The sequence below is a fragment of the Puma concolor genome, chromosome A1 (genome assembly GCF_028749965.1).
Source record: "Puma concolor isolate L17-30 chromosome A1, mPumCon1.1.hap2, whole genome shotgun sequence".
Classification (NCBI taxonomy): domain Eukaryota; kingdom Metazoa; phylum Chordata; class Mammalia; order Carnivora; family Felidae; genus Puma; species Puma concolor.
In genome coordinates, this window is record NC_141667.1 from 106,550,432 (window position 1) to 106,572,393 (window position 21,962).

Below are 21,962 nucleotides of genomic sequence, written 5' to 3' on the forward strand. Positions count from 1 at the left end.
CCCTGTTTTGTCAAATCCAGCCCAGTCAAGTTCCCAAGTATTCTCAGAGGAGGGCAGCAGGCAGAAGACTCTGTGAGGACACTCTCCAAGCCGACCCAAGAACACAGAAGATAAGTGGGCTCTTTGGAAGGGATGTGCCGATTCTAACGTCATCTTTAGACGTATCTCAGGCCAACGCTTCCCCGGGACAGCTGACGAGCACACGTAAACAGATATTTGCGGTGTTGCAGGCTGTCTGAAAATGCCGCCGCTTCTCCTATTTGGCCCGAGCGGAAATCACGCCTCAGAACTCTGCCCTGCACGGGGCCTTGACACCCATTCTTTGACACCTACTCACATCCCTGGAGCCAGAAAGCAAATGTGACTGCAGGTCACAGAGGGCAGGGAGCAACGAGTTTGCTAGTTACTCCAGACAAAGGAAAATGAAACAGGGGGGAGGGAAGAAATATAAAGTACTCTGTTCAAAGAGTTCAATCAGCTCAAAGACAGGGGCACCACCGCCATTTCTGTATCTTGTATGTCCAAAGGGGGAAAGTGTGAGATTATACGGGCAGAACATTAAAATGGTAATACCAGGGCCAGCAGTGTCACACCTGGTTTTAAGAGCCACGGTGGATGATCTTTTAAACTCATGAAAAGGCGGGTACTTCTCTAAGCTCCATTTTACAGACGGGGAAATGAGGCACAGAAAGGGAAACATCCTGCCCACAGTCACACAGCAGAGACTTAAATGCACACAATCTGACCGTGGAGTTTGTGCCCTTAACTTCCGTTTGTATTGTCTTTCCTACTCGAAGGCCCACTCATCTACTGCAAAAGGCAAAAATGCATATGGTCCTCCGGTAAGAGGCTCAACTTAAAGAAGTCTTCCCAAGTGAGCCTGCAGTTTGAATCTTGTTTGATTCTCTAATGCAGACCATGAGAGATGTTTCTGCAAAAAGCCGAATAGTAAATACTTTAGGCTTTGTGGGCAGGTTTGATGAGTCAACTCTGGTACTCTACCATGAAGGTAGCCATAAACAATGCACGTGAATGGCAATGCTGTGTTTCAATCAAACTTTATTTCCAAAACAAAAATATGGCCCACGGGCTTCAATGCATTACCACAAACTCTAGTAGCAGAGCATATTTAAGCAAGAATGGAGCCCTCCAACTGGGGAAGCTGTGGGCAAAAATGGGGAATAATAGAAGATACGTAGTTGGAGCTGCTGCAAATTATTTTTGCCTTGGGAAAATTGAGGGAGAGAATGATTTCTTCAGTATTTTCTGATATTTCTATTACAATGAGGTAGAATGAAACAGTTCAGAGTAAAAAACCCATCAAGACAAAAATTTTCACAGGTGAAAATTATGGGAATGGTCTACTGTGTTTTGTACTTATATTTAATACTTAGTCCCATCTAGATAAATTTACATACTAGGGCAGGTTGGGACTCTATACTGGGATCACTGTCCATTCAGAATATTAGAAAAGGAAAATGAGTGGCAGAAACATAACTTGTATGGGGAACAGCTGGGAAAAAATAATCGGCAAGAAACAAATCTATTATCTCCTTAATCTTGAAAGCCAATAGTTTTAATCCTCTTTCTTGGGCTATGGTATGATCACCATGATGAAACAGCATGGTTCAAACCTCTGACACTCATTTCCAGAAACTAATTAGTTCAAGGACTGATAACCCATTTTAAAGCCTATAGACGGAACGTGCTGGGTCAAATCCTTCTAGGAATATATGTGTTACAAACAAAGCTGTACATCTCGAATCATCTATTTTAAATTATTTAAGATGCATGCTTTTCAGGACAGAAGAGTTACATGTGCCTTTGAGGTTTTCTTCCAGACAATTTTATTTATTGAAACAAATAACTTTTGCTTTGCAAAAAAACCCCCAAAAACCAAAAAACAACGAGAAAAAAAAAATCAAAGACACACAACCACCAACCTTCCTAGCATACATATTGCTCTGAACCAGAAAAAAAAACAAAAAACAAAATATGATTGTTATAATGTGTTGTAGTCATGTCCTACATCAACCAACAGATGTTTCCTAGGCAAAAAAAAACAACAAAAACAAAAACAAAAAAAACAACAAAAACAAAACACAAACAAGAACCTCTTAATGTTCCACAAAGACATTATTTCTTGCATATTAGCAAAATTAAAACATATGTGCTCTAACCTGTTCCCAGTCTCTCCAGAGGATTCTGCCTAAGAAGCAAGGTAATCAGATCCTGGGCATCGGGGGGTGGTGCCTCATCCTTTTCCGGCCAGTTGATCTCATCTAGAAAGGAGACACAGAGCTTACAATGTCATTGTTCAAATGGCAGTCCGGGTACCTACAGCCTGGATGTGGCCTGGGAGTTTGTGAGAAAGACAGAATTTCAGGCCCCATCCCAGAATGAATCAGAATCTGCATTTTGGCTGGGATGTCAGTTGGGCATAAGCAAGTTTGAGAAGTACTGTTTCATGAGATATAAAGCAGTACAGCTGTCAACAAGGCAGGGAGAGAATATTTCAACAAGCAGCACCTTCCATTTCCTTTTTTGATTCTTTGTATCTTTTTTTCTGTGCCGCAGAACTGGCTCACCACAAATTGTTCCTTCTAGTCACTAAGAGGATTTAATATGAGGGAAACCCTAAACACCTCTGTTTCAGGTGATTGCTTGTACAGGGAATCAAGACAGTAAGATTTTTCTCTCCTACTGTCCTTTAAATGAGAATTTGGCCACAGCCATAGAGTTCTTCAGCTTTGAGAAGCATGAGTTAATTTTGCAAAAATAACTATGTCTAGAGACAAATGAAAGGCCAAAGTGTTAAGCTTGAAGACAAAGAAATCCAAAGTAATCATAGTAATGGAAGTATTCAAAATCTGCCATAAATATGAGAACATGTTCTACATTCCACAGGAGTTTGCCTGAAGATAAGGTGTGTGTGCTTGTGTGTATGGAAATGCAATAAAAACATGAGTTATTTCTGTGTGTGCCTGCCTCCAGCTTCCTCTGCTGCAGTTTAAATCTGATTTGGAAAATAAAACATGAATATGCATCTGAGCCGTAAGGCATCGAGAACAAAGCCAGCATTTGCTGCTTGTGTTAATTAAACAGTTGATTCCTCCTGCCATTCAGGCCTTGGTATATCAGCAAACAGCCTAGTTATAAATCCATAAACAGCTCAGATATTGTAGAAAAGGGTTATACACTGCAGGCAACACACAAATCTACTTTGTTAAAGTTTACAAATATGCCTGGCTTGCAAAGTCAACGATAGAGAATAACGCTGTGATTAAGGGACTCCTCGTACCGACTCGCATTTTCCCTCTCTTTCCACTGTTGGGCCCTGTAGCACAGTCCAGACGGTATCCGAGTGGGTGATGGAGGTGTCGGTGATGACTGATAAAACTCTGAGGAGGAGAGGCCTTTTTGATATGCTTCGGGGAAATTTATAAAAACAGCAGGTAGGGTACTAATAGGGCCTATTTAATTATCATTTAGTTTTGCCACAAGCCGCGTAACAATAGCGAGGGTCAGCGTGCAGGTTAAGATCTAAAGGTTATTGAATTTTAAATGAAAGATGAACAGCTGTTACAGAAATAACATTACACCATAACAACCACCAATGAAATCATTAACAGTCTGTGAATTAAATTTGCTTCCTTCCCATCCTCATTATTTATTATGTGGTAGACATTTGTTTTAGGGTTTATTACATTTTTGTTAATTTCTTCACTGTGCCATTAGCTATTTTCCCCCCATTTATGTAAATGTGACCCACATTAACCTTTTCTTCCCTGGTGCCACGTTCCTATGATGGAAAGGAAGACTGGACGGCAAGGAAATAATTTGCAAATCCCATGTGAATTTCTTTTGCAGAAAAAGCACACCATAAAAATCGGTTACACCGCCAGCGCCGTGCCAGATTCCATGTTAACGAAACTTCCTCAGATCAATTTTCAACACAAATTGATCTCCTGAGATTTGTCAGTCAGTTATGGGCTATGATGAGTGAGTTCTTTTAATGTGTTGGCTAAACTGTTTGGTAAAGGTTGACATTTTAGTAGTGAAGACGGCAATACTCTGCAGGATTACATTAAAGAGCTGCTTTCCAACAGTCGCTTGAAGATACTTACCACTGATGACTTGTCCAAACAGCTCTTCTGGAGTGTCCCCAAAGAATGGCACGCATCCAACCAGAAATTCATAGAGGATAATCCCCATGGCCCACCAGTCCACTGGCTTCCCATAGCCCTGCCTCAAAATCACTTCTGGTGCAATGTATTCAGGCGTGCCACAGACCTAAAAGATGATTGCAATATTAGAATAATTGGAATATTAGACATGAATCAAAATGAACACGATGGCTAAACACCAATTAGGTTGCCCAAAGTGCACCTGCTCAACCACATGGGCAGAGAACTTAAGAACAGCAATTATTAAGTCAGCATCCATAACCCCAAAGGCAATGAAATATTTAAACAGCAAAAAAGGGAAATTTAAATGCCGCTTTAATGTTAAACTATGCATAACGTGCAATTTCAAATTGAGGGTCTGACCCTGTTTGGTGGTTCTACTTATTCCACAATATTAAAAACATTTTTAACGCTTAAAAGAATGATGCATTCTTCATCTGTTGCCACCAGAGATAGTTTTAGTATTTGTATGACCAAAATATATATTCACATCCTGGTTACTTTATCAAAGCCTGACAGTTGAGATGTGTTTACCTTAAGTAACTTTACAATGAACAGATTGTGGGCACATGGTAATGAGGCATGCTTAAAGGGAAATGGGCCATGGCTGGGATTTTAGCACCCGGGATTGTACAATGCATCATGAGTTTCATGAGTACTCTACTGAGACTCCTGAATTCCTTACAAAAACAGTTTTCCATTTGTCTCTCTCACATTCTCACTTGTGCGCAATTACATCGTTCGTCTTGCTAATAGACCATAATGCTGGGGGAGGAATGCGGAGGAATGGACAGTTCAGAGAGGCCCAGGGAGAAAAATGGAGGCGATTTGCACTTTATTAAACGTAAGGCTTATACAGACATCTAGACGCCCAGCACTAATGTGAAGCTGGCTTATACAAGTTGATTCGGAATGTCGCTGGCAATATCGTACTTTGTATTTCCCTCTAGAACTGGGCTGCGTGCAAGCTTACCTGTTTGTCCAGGAACTCTCGAGCATCCTTCTCGATATGACCTTCATAAAGATTGGTAGTCATGCTCATTAGTCCCACCTTGGATAATCCAAAATCTGTCAGCTTTATGTGCCCCATGGAGGTGACCAACAAACTATGAAGCAGAAGGACACATATTTGCTTTTAAGTTCTTTTCTTTTTTTAGCTTTCTCCTTCCCCTATCAATTCCTAAGTCTATTTAGTGTAGACGTATCAATCTCAATATAGAACCCAGCCCGGGAAGAGATGAAATCACAAGAACATATTACACAGGGGTATCTGGCTCATGAGTGTAATTCACAAGGGAGGGCCAGACACTGGGTCCAGATAATCTTTGTTGGGAGCGGCCACATACAGTTTCATTTATAGGTCTGAACTCTTAGAAAAATTCTAGTGTGGGACTCTGACATCTATTTTCAGCATAATAAAACAATAAAGGATTGATTACCAATAATCCCACGTCAATCTGTCCAAGGTTTAAGTGAGACATAAGATAAAGAACTTGGACAGAAAAACGTACTATTGTTTAAGATTTCAACTTATGGCTTGAATTTAAATTTCTACTTATTAAGCACAAAATGTAAATTTCTTATGTATGCAAAGGATTCACATTTGACAGCTTTATGAATTTAAATTAAAAAAAATTTCATTTTAAGGGGAAAAACCAAAATTTTAATTAATGTAAAAAATTAAAGAAATAGAGGAAGTGTAAAGAGAAAGAATATCTACTGGAAAGAAATATTCCAAAGTTCTAATAGTTGTCTTTGGTAATGTCATGAATGAATTTTTAAATTTTATTTTATTAAAAAAATTGTTTTTATTTGTCTTGAGAGAGACAGAGAGAGTGTGAACACAAATGGGATAGGGGCAGAGAGAGAGGGAGAGAGAATTCCAAGCAGGCTCTGCACTGTCAGCACAAAGTCCAACGTGGGGCTTGAACCCATGAACCGTGAGATCATGACCTGTGCCAAGATCAAGAGTCAGACGCTTAACCTACTGAGCCACCCAGGCGCTCCATGAATGAATTTTTAAAAATCTTTTTCTGTACTTCCAAATTTTCTGGAATGAGCATGAGTTAATTTTATATAGTTCTCAGCACACTTAGAATCTTTACATATTACACGTAATGCTTATAGAGCTGTCTGAAATTAGTGGAGAAAGCATAAAAAATTTAATAAATGGTGTCAAGATGACTAATAGTCATTTGGGGGAAAAAGTCTATGTGTATCTCAAATCAGACACTAAAATGAACGTCACATAGGTTTAAAACTTTTACATTAAATGGTGAGATAGTATATAATATCAAATATATCATCTTGGAGTAGGGAAGGGTTATCTAAGTATATAATACCAAATGCAAAAACCATCCAGAAAGCAACTAGTAGCATTCTATGATTCAAAACTCAACATAATAAAAAACAAACTTTTAAAAATTTAATTAACTCTGGATTTATCATCATCTTTTTCTTTTGTTCCTTAGAAGCTATTATTATAAGCCCCAGAACCTTTAAAGTACTATATAAACATTACCAAATATACTGCCAAAATAAGTCATATGGGAACATTACAGGACAATTTTAAAATGCGCAAAGCAGCATTAAAATTTTGAAAACATTTTTATAGACATAAGAAAACTTTCTGCATGGTGTGAAAAAAAAGATCTGTTTCCTCAGTGTGCATACTTGTCTGGTTTCAAATCCCTGTGTACAATTCCATAATTATGTAGATATTCCAAGGCCAAGACTGTCTCCGCAAAGTACATCCTTGCCATGTCAACAGGGAGAGGACCCATATTCTTCATCAAGGTAGCACAGTCGCCTCCTATAAAACACAGACACAAGACTTAGCAGGTATAGTATGAGCTAGGATTGAAGATGACCATCAGTGCAGATTATAAAATAGCATCTACCCACAGACACAGTATACCAAGTTCCTAAGTGGGGACTGTGCAGAGTATTCCCATTTTTAACTAAGATGTGGTGTGGATAAAAAACATAAACATAAACATAAACATAAGCATAAACATAAACATATATATATTTTTTAAGGCAGCAGTTCTCCTAAGAGCAGATCTGGCTTCAAAGTGAAAATGAAATTTGAAGAACAAAATACACCAGTATAAAGCATGGGTTCTGGAATTAGGATCCTGGAGTTCAAATCCTGGCTCCGTTACGGGTGGAGAGATCTTAGGGAAGCTAGCCCTGGCACCCTTCTCTAATATCATGACAATAAGACTGTCATCCCTTGTAAGATTATTAAGTAGATTACACGAGGTGATATATGCAACAAATTGAGGACATTACCAACACTTATTAAATGTGTGATAAATGTTAGTTATCATAACCACAACGAAGCTTAGTAAGGCCAAGTGCTGGTGTGTGTGGGGGTGGGGGAAACAGGTGGAAATCAGGCACGCTACGCTTTTGTCTTGTGTCTACTAGTAAAGTATCTAGTAAGTCTCCCACCTCTTGGGTTTCAGTTCACTCATCCGCAAAATGAAAAGGTCGAACCAGATGATATTTAATGTTTCTTAGAATTTTATAGTTTTGGGATTCTGCTCAAACAATTACAAGAGCTTAAATTAGATGCTTTTGAAGATTGTTTTGGCCTTTCCTCATCTCTGCCTTTTATTAACTTTGTTTATCTCAATAAGTCATGGCCAAACATGCAGAAATTGAATGTAAAACTGATGGAAAGAAGAACATTTAAAAAGTAAACCATAAATGTCAAAAAAAGGAGCGCTAGATTTTCTTGACTTGTATCTCCTTTTCCCCTAAACTCATTTTTAATTTCATACCGTAGACCACAAAGAATGCATTTTTAATTCATTCTTTAAGAAACTCAGTGTCACGAATGATTTTATGTTATGTAATGAAAGTAGGTAGGAAAAATTCCATCACCTATATCCTAACTGTAATGACCAATTGAGAGGAGGTAGTTAGGATTAAAAGCTATTAAAAAAGCAAAACCACCGTTTTCCAAAAAGCACTAATTTTCCCTTCGTTATAGTAGAGCAGGCACTTTACAAGCAATTATCAGAAGATAATGACTGGGAAGACAGCCATCTCAGTGCCTGGCTTCATTTCCTAGGTGGATACAACCATTGGGTAGCACAACAGGGAAAGCCTCAGCTGCACAAAGGAGCAAGCAGCTTCTGGATACAGGGGTCACGTTCTGTGTGTCAGAGGCTGATGTACCTTCCACATATTCCATGACCATGCAAAGGTGGCGCCTTGTTTCAAAGGAGCAGTACATGCTGACAACAAAGGGATTCTCTGCAAACGTCAGGATATCCCGTTCCACAAAGGCCTGCTGGATCTGGTTTCGGAGGATGAGGTTCTGTTTATTGATCTTCTTCATAGCAAACCTCTGCCGGGATTCCTTATGCCGAACAAAGTAGACTGCCCTGAAAAGGAGCATAAGAGTTGGAGTTCACGGGAGGTGAGGATGCTTCTGGGTACAGGAAACCACGTGATCGTCAACATTTTTTTACATTCACAAGGAAGTTGGAATTCAGCTCACACAAGCTATCCTAGCAGCTACATACATTCCATTCCAAGGCAAAAGCTTACAGCTAGGTTTATTTATTTCTTAATCTTTCAATAAAGGTAATCGGCTGTACATAAGGCACCAAATTTGTCTTCATGGCAAGGATGGAAATGGACAGTTTCCAGAGTGAGCTATTTCCCAATAGGTAGCTGATGTTTTCAGTTTTTCTACAAACAAAATTCAGTATTTAAGTCAGAACAGGAAAAGAATTAACAAAAGTACACACATACCATGACCTACATCTTTTTTGGCGTTAGATATATGTCACTGACTATATGACTAAAACAATAATTTTCTATATGATACCAATGTTATCTGAAAAAAGGACCAAAGCTTCTTAGGGTAGGTGGCTTCCAGTTTGAAGGTAATTTACTCCCCATGACATTTCCAGATAAATGATAAGTGTGTACTAGGTCATAAAGAGGCTGTCCTACAATGAAGATACCTCAGCATGATTTACACCTATGCCTGTTTTAACAGAAAATTCCTCTCCCAACATAAAAGGGGACCAATAATACACTGCATTTCATTTCCATCCAACCCATGGCCAAGGTGACAGCCAACTTTACTGTAAAATGATGTTGCACCGAATTTCTGCTGCAAGACTCACTCAAACACTCTAAAGAACCAATTCTGGCTGGGGAAAGACAATGGACTCCCTGAACCTTGATGTGGAACAAACAAGTAAAAAGAGAGGAGGAGGCTTAAAACCTCACCTGGAAATGATGAGCAACAAGGAAAATGTCTTCGATCAGCTCATTTTCTCTTAAGTTACTCCTCACTTGTCATTATTGTGGGAGAATAGATTTGAACTGTTAGGAAATGCTCAAATAAGTAATAATTTACCCAAACCACAATCATTCACAGTAAAGTATTCCAACGTTTGCCTCCTAAAATGAGGGATTATTCTGAGATGCCTATCCCACTATTTTCATTGTTCCTAAAAAGAGAATGTAAGGGCGACTACAACACCCTAACTCCCTGCTGAACCAAGATGTCAGGGTAATCCACTTCTGTAAATCTTAGTATATTCAATCTCAGTTTAACTGGTATTCATGCATTTGGCTCAAATGTGCAACTAGCAAATCGCTTTTCTGTCAAGTATGTGTATGTGTATCTTTGTCTTATTGTATCCATCTTTCTCCTTCACTTGCAAAATCACACATCATTTTGTCTCCGTTCAATTTTTTTTTTCTTTACTTTTTTTCCCCCCTCATTAATTCTTTGGTCTTCTCTTCCTTCCTTCACCATATACAGAAAATCTCTTTTATCCACACGTTAGGTAACCAACCCAAGTAACAATCTAGTGCTGTTATTCCCGCTGTACAACAAACTGACAAGGGAGCTGAGCAGCTAACACCTTCCACAGGGGCCATGGGTCTTCTTCAGGACGCCAAATGCTGGGGCTCCCATCAGCTGGGTTTATCTCCACACCTGTTTTTCTGGTGAGGCCTCATATCAGGATTAACTAATTTCAACAAATATTTAAACTGATGAAACTTGAGTGTGAAAAGGAAAAGCTTTGTTGTTCATTAAAAAAAAAACACACACACAAGTGGGATGCTTTGGAAAGTACTGATAAATGTGTTAAACATGAGTTACCAAATAAAATTCCTATTTTAGTACGGGTGAGAAGGTTTTCTAAAGTTGACAAAATAATACAAATCTAGATTCCTACATTCAGATTGCTTCAAGTTCTTACGTTACCTTTATTTTTTTTCAACTTTTTTTTTTTTTATTTATTTTTGGGACAGAGAGAGACAGAGCATGAACGGGGGAGGGGCAGAGAGAGAGGGAGACACAGAATCGGAAACAGGCTCCAGGCTCTGAGCCATCAGTCCAGAGCCTGACGCGGGGCTCGAACTCACGGACCGCGAGATCGTGACCTGGCTGAAGCCGGACGCTTAACCGACTGCGCCACCCAGGCGCCCCTCTTACGTTACCTTTAAAAGCAGTGAAAAGTGGAAAACAAAAATGATGTATTACAAGTGTGGTTTATATAGGCTATCTTAAAAAGGCCTTATATCAAAAGACTAGTAGGCAAGTCTGGGTGGCTCAGTTGGTTGAGTGTTCAACTCTGGATTTTAGCTCAGGTCATGCTCCCCAGGTCATGGGATCGAGCCCTGTGTTGGGCTACACATTGAGTGTAGAGCTTAAGATTCTCTCTCTCTCTCTCTGTCTCTCTCTCTTGGGGCTCAGTGGATTAAGTGTCCAACTTTGGCTCAGGTCATGATCTCACAGTTCCTGAGTTTGAACTCTGCTGATAGCTTGGAACCTGGGTCCTGCTTTGGATTCTGTGTCTCCCTCTCCCTCTGCCCTGCTTATGCACTCTCTCTCTCTCTCTCTCTCAAAACTAAGTAAACATTTTTAAAAAAAGAGAGATTCTCTCTCCTTCTGCCCCTCCCACTTGTGTACACACACTCTAAAATTAAAAAAAAAAAGACTAGTTAATTTACACATATTGAGATTACATTAAATTAAAATGTTTACAGAGCGCATCTTTTTAATTTTTTAGTGTTTATTTATTTTTGAGACAGAGAGAGACAGGCATGAGTAGAGGAGGGGTAGAGAGAGAAGGAGACACAGAATCCGAAGCAGGCTCCAGGCTCTTGTCAGCACAGAGCCCGATGTGGGGCTCAAACTCATGAACCATGAGATCATGACCTAAGCTGAAGTCGGACGCCTAACCAACTGAGCCAGCCAGGTTCCCCTACAGTATGCATCTTTTTAAAATGATTTCCTACTCTGACTGACTTCTAAATTAACTAACCAACGACTCATTCTTTGTAGATCAGACTAAAGGCTTTTACAGTATTTTTCTTTTCCCAATACTGATTGGATAAAATCAAGATCCTCCTTGCCCTCCCCAAACCTTGAGCTTTTCGTAGAGAAAAGCTGGAAGGAGGACAGACAGATACTGAATCAGATATAAGGGAGCACAGAAAATAACCTGGTTTCCTTAAAAATAGAAGACAAGCAATGGTGAACACATATTGTCATGAAGAGGAATTTTTGAAACAGAATTTACTTTTTAAAATGAAAATTAGAGGGGCGCCTGGGTGGTGCAGTCGGTTAAGCGTCCGACTTCAGCCAGGTCACGATCTCGTGGTCCGTGCGTTTGAGCCCCGCGTCAGGCTCTGGGCTGATGGCTCAGAGCCTGGAGCCTGTTTTGGATTCTGTGTCTCCCTCTCTCTCTGCCCCTCCCCCGTTCATGCTCTGTCTCTCTCTGTCCCAAAAATAAATAAACGTTGAAAAAAAAAAATAAAATGAAAATTAGAATTTGAAATGTTGAAACAAATAGTATGTTTAGATAAGCACTTGCCTATGACTGACAGTCAAGTGGAAGACAGATTACTTTCCCTTTCTTCTTCAAGTATTTACTACTGAGTAGCTATAGTGCTGAGGGTCCTCAGACAAGATACTATGAACTTCACTTTAGACTGTCACATAGCTGACATTAAATTTTTAATCAACCATCACCATTTCTTCCATAAACAACTGCCCAGCAATATGTTTATGAACAGTAGGAAGTGGAGAAGGAAGAACAGAACTGTCTAAGACTTAATGAAAGAACAAAGTAGCAAGATGCCTCAGGTCTAATTTGACCAGCATCCAGACCAGGTTTCTCAGTGGTCTGATGTGAAAAAGGACTCATATCTTTATTCTCAGATTTGCAATTTGTAAAACTTGATCTTTTTGCTTTCCCTTGCTATGATGTACTTAAAACAATCAGTTAATCCCTAGGGGAATTTACCTAAATCAACTGAAATTAATCCTATAGGTAGCTTGAGACATCACTGCCTCAGGACACACATATCTTGATCAAGTGCAAAAGTCAACTAGGCTTCCTAATTAGAATTTGCTGTAGCTGGATTTCTGCTTCTCTTATTCAGTTTTTATAATACCATACTGCTTTAGGACTATTACTCTTAATGCTGAAATCTATAAATCCCTTTGTTTAGTAGTAACTGTTGTCTTTCATATACCTTTCCTCCTTTCCTGTAAGTTCATATTCCAGATCTACTTAAGTCAATGGAGAGGAGACACAGAGACTGAAAGAGACAAACAGCAGCCAGCTGACAGACCGCTAACGCCACTAAGCACAGGTGTAAACCAGCCAAATTCTAACACTGGACTGAACTGATTCAGCCCCACATTTCCTCGCTTTCTTTGAAAAGGTTGCTTCTGGGTCTCTTTTCCTACACCGACCTGCTTTAAAAGTAAGAAAACCCAAGGGGTTGAGGCAACTGTCCTCTGTGAGCCAAGCTTTACTCATTCCACCCATGCAGAACTGAGTAGTGAGAGGGTGGGGAGAAATGGAATCAGAAGCTGATGGGACCTAGAGCAGAATGAATCAGTCCTCTCGGGAGTGTGAATGTCTGATGCGTATAAAATTATGCTTAAGTCTGAGAGGCAATACGTGAATCCGTGCGAGCAGATCTGTACGTGGGAACAAGAGTGCATGTGTTAGAAAAAAGGCTACAAGGAGAGAGGGGTGGCCATCAACCTGCACACATGGGTCTCACGGCTCTCTTAGGTAAATGACCCCATCTTTTGAGGAGAAAAACAGACTGATGCGCAGCAAAGCCAGAAAGTAAAGCAAAGTGGGAGATGTCATGCCTTTCAAATTTAGTCTTTAAAAAAAATTTTGTTTAAATGTTTCATTTATTTTTGAGACAGACAAAGCACGAGCAGGGGAAGGACAGAGAGAGAGGAAGACACAGAATCTAAACCAGGGTCTAGGCTCTGAGCTGTCAGCACAGAGCCCCAAGCGGGGTTTAAACCCACGAAATGCAAGGTCATGACCTCAGCCGAAGTCGGATGCTTAACCAACTGAGCCACCCAGGTTAGGACCTCGTTTTCAAAAATCTTTTAAGTCAATTTTATTCTTTCACTTTGAAAATATTCAAAGCCGTAACTGAAAAATCCAGGTGGAATCACGAGAAGAAGGCCTTCTATACCCAATGAACATGGCTCTAAGTTGTAACAAGAATACTGAGAGAAGGAAAGAACACTGTTTAGAATTAGCACACCTGTGGCCATCCATGCATCCAAGCCCCTCTTTCCCCACATCTAAATGGAAATAATATCGACACCACCCAGGGCTCCTGCGAGAAGACAGTATATATAAACCAACACAGTGCCTGGCACACGGCAAGTGTTAGCTCTCTACGAAGTGTTAAGTTGGCGTGAAGGGACATCTAACTTCCAGTCAGGGATCCAAAACACGTAACATGGAAAGAAGGAAACTGGATGGTATCAAATTAGTAGGTTGGCTTCATAACATGAACTGTCACTAAGTATGATGCGGAGAAAACGCTGATGTGTTAGAGACCCTCCTAATGAGAGGGCTAGTTCCCAGGCCGGGCAATTTTCACAAAGTCGAGGCATCGGTGTCACTGTGAGCCATGGATGCTGAGTGGCAGACTGTGACACATGTCAGGGAAACTTCCAACAGCCCCAGATCATCTACCCAGTGTTCCACTGGAACACATAAGCTTACAATCAGCCTCCTGACTGGGTGGACCAATGGGTAGAGCCCCATTCAAATTTTGAACTAAAAATAATTAAAATGAAGGGGAAATCTGTCAGAGATGTAATGAGAGATTAAATCTGAGAAGAGCAACAGAGGAAAAAAGTTTTGGCTGATGGGCAGAAGCTCCCACAGGCAGCTTGTAAGCCCATTAATGGCTTGGCCTGCATCCTGGGTGTTTAGTGATTCACAGCTTGTTTAACTTCTTGTATATTCCCAGCCATTCCCTGAAGTGTGATATACCTCATCTACTATACAGTGGTTTAATTGCACTACAAATGAGTTTACTCAACCAATTAGAACTCCAAATAGTGCTAAGATATATGCCCAAATTTTATACAAGTGGTGCTTCACAGATCATCTTATTCTAGAATTCCACTGCCAATAAAGTCTACCAGGGCTCAAACCCATAGACTCATTAAATCTAAGTTCAGTCTTTTCCCTAATGAAGGAAGAAATCCTCACATGATCTTGAAAACTAAAACGAACTAAAACCAAATAACAAACAAATGAAACTCACAAACAACTCTATACCCAAATAATTTCCTTAGGGGGACAAGTTTCAAAGGACCGTTGAACAAAATAAAATATTCTAAAAATAAAATATCAGAAAACATTTACAAGCTACATCAGGAAATATACCATTTGCCATAATCCTGAAAATAAATCAGTGAAGCACAGGAAGGACTCACAAATATTTAAGCTCTTCACTAAGTTAATGGTGTGGAAAATATTAGGTAAAAAAAAAAATCGTAAGCAGAAACATCCCTTGTGGCGTAACAGAAATCGCTTTTATCTCATCTGCTCATATGTGTGACAAATGGCAATAAATGTCTATGGGATTGTTTATTGCTCTCCAAATACAGATGGAATTGAGATTAATACTTAATTAAACTAGAGCTCTTGGGCTGTCTAAGATGGATCAGGACACAATATGTGTATTAATTACCCTTCCTGTTTCTAAGGAACTCAGAAGGATCTTGTCACCATTGACCCTACACTGTGAGAAGAAAAGCTTATGTCTATGAAAATGAATCAAGAAAGGGGCACCACAGGGGCGCCTGGGTGGCTCAGTTGGTTAAGCGTCTGACTCTTGGTTTCGGTGAGGTCATGATCTCACGGTTCGTGAGTTCGAGCCCCACACTGGGTTCTACGCTGACAGCCTGGAGTATGCTTAGAATTCTCTCTCTCCCTTTCTCTCTCCGCCCCTCCCTTCCTGTCTCTCTTTCTCTCTCTCTCTCTCTCTCTCTCAAAAACAAGTAAATAAAACATAAAAAGAATTAAAAAAAAGAAAGGGGCATCACTAATGTGATCAGAGTACGGACATCAACTGAAAAAAAAAAAACCTTGGTGTGATATAAAGACTAAAGGAAATGAAATGCTCTAAGTTTTCAAGCAGTCTTTTTACTGCAGTACTTGTCTCACAAGGTTGACTGGTGGTGGGACTGCAAAGTACTGGTTAATTCTTAAGTAGTAATGCTATATAGGAGTGTAAATATGTTTAGAGATAAAGATTATATATATCCAGAGGTAGATGCGTGTGGATGCATATTTACAACCAGGAGTAGGCACTATGGCACTCAAAACAGTGGAATAAAGGAGGCAGAAACAGGGATTTATATAAAAACCTTCCATGACTTCATAAAGCCTCCTTCTCCATACCTCTAAAATAACTCCAGGTCACTTGATACGTTTTCTTGATGGAGTATCCAAATAAAAAATGATTTTGGCCGCACATTATAGCCACCAGTGAAGGAGCGGTAATCTGAAAATTCAAGTCCCTAATGACATCTATTTGGCCTAAAATAAATGTGAAGAATACATTACTCAGGTGTGTTAAGATACAATAGAGAGTTTTCTTGAATTACTCACCCATAGGCTCCATTGCTAATCAATTTAATCGTTTCAAAATCACTTTCCCGAGGTTTCCTTTGAAGTTTCAAGGAAGCATTGGGGCTCTTGGAAACAAAATATGGAAGTTAGAAAAGCTGAAAACTCCAGACAATGACTTTAACAGCAACATAAATAATATTAGCGTGATACGCTCCAGTTTTTTTTTTAACTTTTTTTTAACATTTATTTATTTTTGAGAGACAGCATGAGCAGGGGAGGGGCAGAGAGAGAGGGAGACAGAATCTGAAGCAGGCTCCGGGCTCTGAGCTCTGAGCACAGAGCCTGACGTGGGGCTCAGACTCACAAGCCATGAGATCATGACCTGAGCTGAAGTCTGACGCTCAACTGACTGAGCCACCCAGGCACCCCTATGCTCTTGCTCTGGTGTTTAATACGCTGAAGTGCAGTATTGGCAGCCAAAGGAACCTGAGAGACAACTTTAAAGACCAATGTCGCACAGCAGCGCTGATCCACTACTTCTCATGACAGAGCCTCAGTCTCATGTACGTGAACCCCCATTTCCGGGAGATGAAGGCACCAAGCTTTTGAAAATTTCCAAGTTTGATTTACCTTTGTAAACTATTCTTGTTAGCCTCATCCTGGTGTTTTCATGTTTTGAGACTTAAGTCCAAAACGTCAAGCCTTAATTCAGGTTTCAGTCAGCCAGGAAAGAACGGGCTGTTGTGGCTCTACACAAGCTGATGGATACACGAACTCTGGTCTGTCCCTGGCCAGAGAATGTCTGTGTCCTTTCTGCGGTACCTTTTGTTTGGAAAAGATAGTCGGCAACAAAGACGCTCGAACAGACAATCCGTGTGCCTTTCTTTACTTCCCTATCATTATTCTTACGAGGCTTTAAATATCTATTTTCAAAAAGATAGCTCTTTAAATGTTGAGCTCAGGGGCACCTGGGTGGCTCAGTCAGTTAAGCATCAAACTCTCAATTTCAGCTCAACTCATGATCTTGATCTCCTCCTGGTTTGTGGGTTCGAGCCCCTCACTGGGCTCTGAGCTGTAAGTGTGGAGCCTGCTTGGGATTCTCTCTCCTTCTCTGTCTCTCTCAAAACAAGTAAATAAACTTTAGGAAAAACATAAAATAAAAAGTTGAGCTCAGAGGAAAATAATAAGCAAAGTGTTATGTTTTAATTCTCTCATACTCCATGTATCTGAGCATTGAGAGGGTGAGCAGTGACAGCCTCTTTGCGTCTGCTGCGGAGCCCAGGATTCCCTTCCTATTATTTTAGAAGAAATCCTATGAGTCTAAGGTACGTGTCACCCTCTCCAAACCGAGGCTGTCATGCGCTAACATGCTGTCCCACTCATCTTTTGGAGACTTAGGTACCCAGCTTTCCATCTTCCTCTCCGGTCGAGTTCTCTCACCATCCTGGATGACTTCCGTGTCCCACAGGTAACTTACCCAACACCCTGGCCTCTGGGCTACTTTAGTTGCTCAACCCAACGACTGTTTCTGTCCTCTATTTCCCCTTGGCCTTTGGCACAAGTCTTAGGTCCAGTCATCACTGTTAACACCCCATCACAGAAAATGTAATTCGGGACAAGGACCATGCACTTGCTCCACTATTCCACTCTGATGGGTCCCCAAGCTTTGGGCTGTTCAAAGCCCACCTGTCTCATTAACTCTTCCGCACCCAGGTGACCTCATTCATGCCCACGGATGATTCCTATGTCATTCAGAACCCCACCCAAAACTATCCCTCTGAGTGCCCCAAAATTCCACACCATATATATAGTTGCCAGTTTGATGGCTCTTCGTGACTGCCCCCCCCCAAAAAAAAACTTAAATCTAAACACATTCAAAATTGTAATACATATGATAGAATTAACAAAAATAACTATTGGGACCCCTGGGTGGCTTAAATGGTTGAGCTTTTAAATGGTGATTTCATCTCACACTTGTGAGACTGAGCCCCAAGTAGGGCTCCCTGCTTAAGATTCCTTTTCTCTCTCCCTCCCTCTCTCTGCCCCTGTCCCCAGCTCATACGCACTTTCTGTCTCTCTCAAAAAACAAACAAAACACCCGCCAGCTATCATTTATTTAGCATTTAGTAGTGCGCTGACCTAACCATCTAACACAAACTATCTCATTTAATCTTTTATCTTTTTTTTTTTTACAGAAGAGGAAACTAGGCACAGAGATTCCCACAGCTAGCAAGAGGTATGGCCAGCTTTCAAATCCAGGCAATGTTACTCCAGAGCCTGGGTTCTTAGCCCCCAGGCAATACAGCTACCTCTCTTTTCTGACCACCCCCAACTCGCTCCAGGCTGGTTCCCAGGATGACGGCATCCTGAAACTGTCACCTGTGCCACTGCATAGTCTCTTGAGTGGCTTCCCCGTGGTCACCCCTGTGTGTTCCCCTCACCCCATCTACTGTCTGGACTGTAGTCAGAAGACTGGAAGCCATGACTCTGATTGGGTCATCCTCCTGCCTACTTGTCTCCACCCCACAAACACACCCATTTCCTCCAAAGTTCAACTGCTTCCCACTGTTCCTTGAAAGAAAAGATTTGACAAAGATGAGCAACAAGGACCTGTATGTCAGGTTTTTACCCAAGCTCTCCAATCTTTGTGGTCTCCTTGCCCTTGCTCTCAGATGCACTCTGCTCCCTTGTGGCACAGTTTTTGCCCAGGATGTTCTCTGGGCCTGGAAGGTTCCCTCTGCCCCTTCTTATCCTAGCAACTTCTCATGCCACATCTCCTGGGCCATTTCCTTGGGAGATCTTATTGGACTGGCAAGACTAAGGTCAATTTCTGTATGTTTACTAGCACATGGCCCTTTTTCATCATTGATCTTATATTCAAGTTTAGCATTTTTCTTTTTTCGTGCATGATTTCTTTTTATTAATTTTTTTCTCTTTGAAAAAAAGGACTAAAATTATATGCTTACTGCCTTGCACATAGAAGCACAATACATGCTTAGCGAAGAGACAAAGTAATTAACACACTCCGAATCTCCAGATGTTGATAAACAGAAAAACCAACATATTTCATCAAGAAAGACACTTACACTCACTGATTCATCTGTTTCTGGTGTTTCTGCTGTCCCACTGTCATAGTTTCCCAACTGAGCCATTTCTAAATTAAAAACAAAACAAAACAAAAAAGCAAAGATTAAGAAAAACACAACAATTATAACAAGATAAGAAGTAATATCTTTGATATTAAAAACAATTTACTCTCTACTTCAATATACCCATGGGAAAATCTTAATCAAAAATGGTAAGAGCCACCAGCTGCTGTTTTTGAAATTGTTCATTATATGCCCTTCTATAGAACCCTATTTCTTATGAACACCTAGACACGGGTACTTGAGAGCTGGGCTTCTGCTTCAGCTAGCAGGATTCAGTAGTCGACACAATCACCATGGGGTGGGGTTGGGGCAGGTGTGTGTGTCAATGATTATTCTTATGATAGGATTCTCAAGACAGGCAAGTCTTCCCAGGCTCTGAAAGGCATCAAAGATACACTGACCACATCTCAGAGATGATTCTCAACTTGTGGCTGAGCATTCCTTGCTCCATTTCTTTCACATCCACTGAGCAATATCCCCTTCCTGGTACACTAAGAATTTGCAATTTGTCACAAAGGAAGTAACAGTTGTTAAGAGACGCTTGACGATGAGAAGGCTTGGGTCACCACAGTCAGCACTTACTAGGGACCTTTTAACCTCAGGCTCTTCCTCTGTAAGATGGGAACAATGTATTCATCTTTTACTAGTTTCTTATAAGTACGATATAGGATATTCGTGTAAGGCTCTTAACATGTTGACTAACAAAAATTAAGTGTTCACTGAATACTGATTGTTATTTATTACAATCCAGCATGGGCTGGATGCCACATGCTTGACAAAGTAATACCTTGGTGGTCTGCTTAAAAGACACAAAAACAAAAAAGAAAAACAGAAACAAACAAAAAGACACAGGCATTTAACCGCTCAATCCACAATGGAACACATCTCTGGGTCTACCTAAGTAAATGAAGAAACCAAATTCATTTTATGTTCATTTTAATTTCTACACTAAAAATGTTTAGTTAAAAAAAACCCAAAAAACATGAAGGAATTCCCTCCAAAACTTTGATAGGTAGTTTTCTCTGAGTGGTAAGACCACAGGTAATTTGCATTTTCTAATTTTTCAAAATTGAATGTGTATGCTAAGTTATATATATATATATATAATAACTTATACATAAGTTATAGTTTTTAGTTACCTATTTTTGTATGCATCTAAAAGGAGTCCTTAGGCTCTCATTCCATGTATTCATATTCTTATAATTATAATCATCCTTTTTGGGAGAGATTACACATAAAAGATAGGAAGCAAAACAACAATGGAGTGTTGTCTCCAGATAAAAATTAACAAACTCCAGAATCTACAGTAAGTGAAGACTGTCACTAACTTTCCCGGTCTACCAGTAGCCGAAATTCAAGACTGAAAATGAGCTCAGTACTAACTACGTGCTTCCTTGGTGTCATTCCAGTGATGTCAACATCCTCTCTGACTAGGACCTTAGATTGTTGGACTGGTAGGTGAACCAAAATGTGTTCAGTTGGAGGGATTCTCAAGGAAGAGACTGACTTGAATATTGTTTGAATAAAAAGGCAATAGTAGCTAACATTTATTAACCATTACTGTATCCTGGGTAGAGAAATAACTCACATAATCCTAAAAACATCTCTATGAATAGGTACCACTACCCTGGTCTTAGGGAAAGAACACTGAGGCACAAAGAGGCCCATCAACTGCATGGTCAAGGTCACAGCCTGCAGGGCTGGTCCCTGGGTGCAGACCGGGACATTCCCACTCCACACCCTCACTCCAGACTTTCAAAGGTCAGGCTGGAGGGCTGTTAGTGCAGATGCTGACAAGAAGGGAAACAAATGGAGACCAGATTTTGTAATAACAGCAGGCTAAGTGATATTAAATCGATTAAAAATGATCCTCAGATCTGAATCAAGAAAACAAAGTGTCAAGAGTTAAAAACACAACTCCCAGTGATAAATTTGCATTACTAAACATAAAACTGGTCCAAGATCACTATTAAAATTTATTTAGAGTCTCTATAAAGGTACACAAATGGGCCTCAGATTATTCACCTACCGAAGTTCAGCCTACAGTGTTATTTCCCTCCAGGTAAGAAAAGTGTGAAGTTCTCACTCGCTCTACAATTCAAGGGCTGAAACAACCTTAACTCTACCAGCGTGAACAGTCACTATAATATACTTTGACAGCCTCCCCACTCCAATTATTTTCATAAAAAAACAAATTAAAAGATGGTTCTGTTTTAAATAGGATTTCTGCTAAATAACTATTATCTGAGAAATACATATTATTTGCAAGCAGTGGGTAGTAATGGAATGGAACCAAGAGTCAGCTTTTGAAGCAGGAAGCTAAGGCATCATTTTGTAATGCCTGAAGAGATTTTTAAAACTCATCTAAATACCATTAAACATCTGCCCTTTTTATTTCATTGATTTAAACCATTTCTGAAGACTCATGATTCAAAAAGGTAAAGATGGTAATTTAAAAGCCATGGGGAAAAATCTCTCCCCAGGGAACTTTTCAGAAAAGCAGCCACCAGTCTCTGATAAGTGATGAATCTGTTGTGGTATTGCTTTCAGTACAGTATAAATTTATCTGGCATTATCTCCCAGTAATGCATGCATCATTTCACTGGAAGCAAAGATCGGATGGCCGTAAGAGCAAACAAAGCAGGGGAAATAGGAGAGCAGGGCAGAGAGCAGCAGGTTCCCTGGCTTTAGATGGGAAAATACCTGTGCCAACAGTCACC

The 21,962-nt window shown here is 40.2% G+C and overlaps 1 protein-coding gene across 14 annotated transcripts in view; it reads right to left on the reverse strand.

The window, feature by feature from the left end:
* The window catches only part of MAST4 (microtubule associated serine/threonine kinase family member 4), a 567,430-nt gene that overhangs the window by 32,117 nt on the left and 513,351 nt on the right, over window positions 1-21,962 (reverse strand). For all 14 annotated transcript variants that reach the window (XM_086699818.1, XM_025923864.2, XM_086699814.1 and 11 more), the window contains 7 exons: window positions 19,180-19,247; window positions 16,133-16,218; window positions 8,376-8,584; window positions 6,861-6,999; window positions 5,161-5,293; window positions 4,128-4,293; window positions 2,181-2,282 (listed from right to left, as the gene is read on the reverse strand). In XM_086699818.1, coding sequence (XP_086555944.1) covers window positions 2,181-2,282; window positions 4,128-4,293; window positions 5,161-5,293; window positions 6,861-6,999; window positions 8,376-8,584; window positions 16,133-16,218; window positions 19,180-19,247 — 903 coding nt within the window. The remainder of the gene's footprint in view (window positions 1-2,180; window positions 2,283-4,127; window positions 4,294-5,160; window positions 5,294-6,860; window positions 7,000-8,375; window positions 8,585-16,132; window positions 16,219-19,179; window positions 19,248-21,962) is intronic.